The sequence below is a fragment of the Gossypium hirsutum genome, chromosome D10, assembly GCF_007990345.1.
Source record: "Gossypium hirsutum isolate 1008001.06 chromosome D10, Gossypium_hirsutum_v2.1, whole genome shotgun sequence".
NCBI lineage: Eukaryota > Viridiplantae > Streptophyta > Magnoliopsida > Malvales > Malvaceae > Gossypium > Gossypium hirsutum.
Window position 1 is genome coordinate 15,244,076 of NC_053446.1, and position 5,976 is coordinate 15,250,051.

General features: G+C 34.2%; 1 protein-coding gene across 1 annotated transcript; it reads right to left on the reverse strand.

The window, feature by feature from the left end:
* Positions 1–3,673: 3,673 nt before the first annotated feature.
* Positions 3,674–5,634, reverse strand: LOC107915010 (unconventional myosin-XVIIIa). The gene is made up of 2 exons (XM_016844100.2): positions 5,473–5,634; positions 3,674–5,091 (listed from the first exon to the last, which is right to left on the reverse strand). Exon 2 carries the CDS (start codon positions 5,077–5,079, stop codon positions 3,904–3,906), a length of 1,176 nt encoding a protein of 391 aa, XP_016699589.1. The 5' UTR covers positions 5,080–5,091; positions 5,473–5,634; the 3' UTR covers positions 3,674–3,903.
* Between the last annotated feature and the right edge of the window lie 342 nt (positions 5,635–5,976).

A 5,976-nucleotide genomic window follows, 5' to 3' on the forward strand; every position in this document is an offset into this window, starting at 1 on the left:
AGCGTTTTTGCTAGGTGGGAAATACTTAACCAAAAATATCTTTTCTAATTCTTGCCATGTAGATATGGAACTTGGTGGCACCGAATTGAGCCATGCTCGTGCTTGATCTCGCAACGAGTACGGAAACAACTTCAACCTCAGTGTGTCTTCGGTCACACCGGCAATCTTGAATGAATCACTCACCTCCATAAACAATTGAAGGTGGAGATGTGGATCTTCCGTGGGCATACCACTAAATTGGCCCACCGTTTGTAGCATTTGAAACATCATTGGTTTCAATTCAAACTGGGTTGCCTCAATATCTGGCCTTCTAATTCCTGGGTTTAACTCATTGAAAAGTGGCACATCATATTGTTTGATACATAGATCCCTATCATCGACAATGAGGATAGGATTTCGTAAATAATTGGCTTCATTACCTTGGTCTTGATTTTGATTTCTAAGGTCCATCTCGACTTATCTTTGAGCTGTTCGTTCACATCTTCTTTGTTTGAAAGTTCACTCAATTTCAGGGTCTACAGGGAGTAAATCGATAATTTGATCTATGCTCATAAACACCTGAAAAGAAAATCACAAAAATTAAAAAGAATAAGTTAGTAATGTCAGAAATAAATCAAATTGAAAATAAATAATTTCACGAAAAAAATGACTATGGCAACAGTTGACAGTCCTCGGCAACGGCGTCCAAAACTTGTAACGCATAGGTTTGTGCAAGTGTACACAGTCGTTATCAAGTAATAAGCAAGTATCGAGTTATTGTCTCCACAGGGATTGTATTTGTGCTAAGTCACTTAATTTGTAAAATTATATTAACACTTTAGTAAATAAAAACACAAGATAGTTGAAAAGTGGTGATTAAACTAATTGCAATGATCCCTAATGCAAATTATCCTAAGTATGCAAACTAAATGAAATAGATTTTAGTAAAATTAAACACAATTTTACAATAATTATAACATAAATAAACTAGGACAATTACTTTAATTAAACTCAACTTATTATCAACATGCTTAATAACATTCGAAAAAATATTCCATGGCAACTCGATCTTTCATGAGTTTGGAAATCACATTAGGTCCTTTCGGAATCCTTTACTTAGTAAATACGCATTTTACTAATCCTTATTTTACTAAGGGTTTCTTAGTTTAATCATGCATGACCCACTTTATAACTTAAAAATATAATATGCGCAAACTAATATAAAATAAACCATTTTATGCATGAAAACTATATAATAAGCATAAAATCACATTTTAATAATTTCCATGTCCTAATTTTATATTTTCGCATATTTCATTAATTTATTAAACAATTACTTGGTTTTAACAATAAATTTAAGTAAAAAAGATGACGAATTATATAGGAAAAATCCTATATATTTTTCAGTTTACAGAATTCCTCAACATCATCTTCACTTGATGATTGTAGTAGCATTTGGTAGAGTTGGCTTTTAACACATTTATGACCTACGTGGTACTTAAGCCCACACAAAAAACAAAGCCCTTTTTGCTTCCTCTTTGCCATTAGTGCAGAGCTTACATGCTTAGAGGGCATTTTTGAAGCCACAAGTCCTCTTGAGGGTGGGTGGACTGATGGGCTCGACTGGTTAGAGATAGGGACTCTTGTGGAAGCTGCAGTATGGTACCTAGTAATAGTAAGGCCTTTAGACAAGAATCCTTTCCCTAGGGAGACACTAACAACACACTGCACTTGTTGGGCAAAATGGAAACCTTCTACAAAAGCCTGAGGTCGAAACAACTGTAAATATTTCCTTATCTCTTTCTTCAAGTTGCAAATGTATATACTAAGGGCATAAGATTTGGGCAACTGCAGCTGGTTTAGAAGACTTACAAATTGATCGTGATATTTTTCCACTATCCCATGTTGTCTCAGGGTTACCAAATCGGTCATTACATCCTTGTACACACTCGTTTCGAAGTGCTCCTTAATGCTGTGAGCATAACTAGCCCAACCTAGATGATGAAGTCCACCATGCTTTTGAGCATGAAAGTGGTGCTATTCCGGGGTACAACCCTTAAGATGAAGCATCACCGTTCATACCTTGTCCTCTTCAGGTACTCCCTCAGCCGAGAAATACTGTTCTAACATCGACCACTAACCCTGAAAATTAGTTCTATCGAAACGGGGGCAGTCATTGCTATAAGCTCGTTCGAGGGAACCCCAGTCCTTGGTGAGTTATAGTTGGACTATTCGATAGATTGTTAAGGGCTTCAAAACTATCTTTGGCTGGGAAGCCCGGGGGTGGACCTCTAAAGAGACCTTTTCCTTTTGCTTTAGTCATGGTTGTAGTGTTGCCAAAATATTTTTGAAGAAGAGAGAGCATCTTTCCTTCGAACTCTTCTTGAAATGCCTGCCATTGCTGATCGGTAGCTCTGATACCTTTGTTACGGGCGTCATTGAAAAAGGAGAAAACAAAAGAGAGAAGATAGAACAGAGAAGGATTGAGAGAGAAAAGAGAGGAATGATGACTAAGAAAACTGAATTTGCTCATATGCATGACTCATTTCATTTACAGCAACTATAAAGGGAAATAATTACTGCGATAAAAGTTCGTTAAGAAAGTAGTAACTGATAGTACCAATTTATTCCTTAAACGCTCTGTTTCACTAACTTTGCAGGGCACCGTTTCATTAACTTCTTGCCAAACCGCACCGTTTTAATCGACTATGTTTTCAACCATAACAATGGTCTTCAATACAAAGAAACTATTACTTTTAAGCAAACTCGTGCTGATAACATGTTATAAAATAAAGAATAAAAAGAATAAAGAACAAGAGAAATTTTATAACAAAAGAGAAATAATTATTTTATTGTTCAATAAGGATATTTACAATATTTTTCCAATGACTATATTTATAGACATAAGAAGTATGAATGTAATAAAATTTTACTCCTAATGGACATTAAAGCCTTGAAATATATCAAACTTCTTGTTCTAATGGACACCCACTTTGTAATAATAAAATATTTATAACATATATGTATTTTACCATAAATTTAAACTATATTTAAAATCCAAATTCCTAAAACTCTACCTTTAAATTTTGGTAAACTACATCCAAGATCACTAAACTATAATCGTAAGTTTACGTTTTGGTCACTTAACTTTAAAAATTTACAAATAGTCATTGAACTATTCGAAAATTTTCATTTAAGTCATTGGGATGTTAAAATCACTACTGTACGACCTTCTCTATTTGCACTGCTTGCACCAATTGAAAGCTCATATTCCCGTTCTCATTTAGAACTCAGTTTTTTTAAGGAAACAACTTTGAATGCCACAAATTTGCTAACTTAAACCCAAACAGATTTCTTCACAGATTTTGGATATTGATTGTCAAATCAACTTGGATGTAAGGTATATTATTCTACTCATCAATGGGTATTGATCTACCTCACCGATTGTCGAAACATCGCTTGGAGCTCACTAACCAGACTTAAAAAAAAACACTTAATAGCTCAGTGACTTAAATAAAAATTTTCAAATAGTTCAATAACTTAAATAAAAACTTTTGAATAATTCAATAGCTATTTTGTAGCACTTTGAAGTTAAATTACCAAAATGTTAACTTACTAGTTTAGCGACCTACTGTATAATTTACTCTAAAAATTTTCAATTGACAACAAATTTGGATGGAGCAATAGATACATAAAAAAAAAAGAAATTAATATTTCATTAAAATCTGGATAGATTCCTACTTCTACTGTGTGTGTGGGATTTTCATTTCAGCTGCATTGAATGTTCATCACTTTCATCTTCTGCAACCTTTTAATTTGTTTCTATGGGAACTTTAGAATCAAACAAGTGGGAGTGCTGAATCTATACAAATTTTTCACCACTTTAATTCGCTTTATTACCTTTTTCGTGAGTATCGGGCGTTTTCAAATTCCTTTACTTCGCAATTGCTTCAACTCCTTAATCATCTCACAAGCAGCCGCTTCATTGATCTTAAGGGTTTCATTCTCTTGGGAAAGGAAATTCAAAGCTTCATCTTTTTTGGCAATGGAGTCCTTGAGTTGCGAATTCTCCTCTCTAGCAATGTTGGCCGCTTCTTTGGCTACGTTAGCTTCATTTATGGCCTGTTTCATGATGTCCCGAAGTTTCTGATTCTCTTCCTTGGCCTTCTTGTTCATGTTCTCAGCTTCTTCAAGGGATTCCAGCAGTGCTTTGCTTTCGTCTTTTGCAGCATTTCGTTCATCTTCGGCTTTTCTAATGCAGTCCACGAATCCAATCTCTCTTGTATTCCATGCCATGAGGGATTCTTCAGCTTCTATCCTTAACCTCTCCGATGTGTTTTTATATCGATCAGCTTCTTTTTTTGCTTCGTTATACTTTCCTTCCACCATTTTCAGCTTCATCTTCAAATTTTCTACCAACCCTTTTGTTTTCTCCAGCTCAAATTGTGTTGCAGACAGCTTGTTCTTGGCTTCGTTTGCTTCTGTTATCACTTCTTTCAATGCCAAGGCTAAATCATCCATGGCTTTTTTGTTGTTTTCTTCTGCATCAGCAATGAATTTCATTTCACTTTTCAGAAAGTTTACTTCCTCAGTTAGATTCTTAGCCCTTAATGAAGAAGCTTGCTCATCTTCTTGCGCACGAACCAATTTCCCTTTCGTAAATTGAAGCTCCAATTCAAGTCTTTTTAAATGGTCATTCCCCAGGGAAGTTTGAAAGGAAACATTTGATGGGTGTTCCCATTTCTGCAGGTTTTCCAGGAGAGAGTTGATTTGGTTCTTGGAATGTTCAAGTGAAACCTTTGCTTGCTCAAACTCTTTCGATTGAGCCACGTATGAATCATATATCTTCTTCTCGGATTCTTGTCTTTCCTTGATTTGTTCACTCAGTTGATGGATTCTCTGTTGATCTTCCGATAAAGACTCTGTTGGATCAGACTCGGAGGATTTGACCATACCCGATTCATCTTTCATTTTATTAAATGAAGCTTCTTTATCCGATTCTTCATTCTTGCCAACCTCCATTTTCAAGGATTCAATTTCCTCTTCCTTGTTAACTGAGCCCTTGACTGACGCCATAGCAGAAGGTGATTTCTCCTTCATTTGTGTTGACTCCTGAACCCCAAAACAATATCCATTTTCACCACCAATTTCTCCATATAAAAAAAAAACTATCTTGTTGGATAATTATAACACAGAGATAGAAAAAAAATATGACACAAAATTCATGGAATTATCATAATTTTGACTATTCTCGAAAAGAATAAGATACATGAACATCTGCTAAGAAAACTTAAAAGAGACTAATAATCTTAAAACATGGTCAATAAAAGGTAGAATTAGATTAAAAAAGAAGGGAAAAAAAAGCCCCTCGAAGAAATTATTTCAATTTTCGTAATAATTTTTATCGGTATCAAATCGCATGCGGCAAATAAACAGAAAAAACCAGGTTCCACGTAAACATCATGAGAAATTGAAAAGAAGACATTGATATACCTTGATAGGACTGGAAAGATTGTTTGAGGGGTTTCTTCGAAATGAAGACTTGGTAAGGATGGTTGATAATTGTGAAGAGTGAGTTTCTTGTCCTAGATTGAGGCATTGAAATGGGGGGGTTTTTATTTTTGAAACAACTCCATTCACAAATGGTGCTAAAAATAAACAAGGTTTGGTGATTGGTTTAATTCTAGACTCCCTTTTTTCTATTAATAAATACACATAAAATAACAAAAATATGATTTAAAACAGATGGAAGCTAACAACGTTGAACAAGAAAAGTCCAGTTGGAGAAAAATAAGAGACCAAATCTAATTTAATGATTTAAAAATATCCCAAAAAAGTCATAGTTAGTATAATAAAATACAGTGTTTTCTTATATCGAGTTTAAGTTATATTAATATAATTGTAGAATTTTATTTTTTTAATGCCACTTCATATATTTTAGGGTCTTATAAATAGTATAATATGTTTATAAACACAAAATTAGGAGTCATCAGATTT

Bases quoted from the DNA above. Each gene is read 5' to 3' on its own strand.
- LOC107915010 (XM_016844100.2), bottom strand. From the start codon at position 5,079: ATGAAGGAGAAATCACCTTCTGCTATGGCGTCAGTCAAGGGCTCAGTT.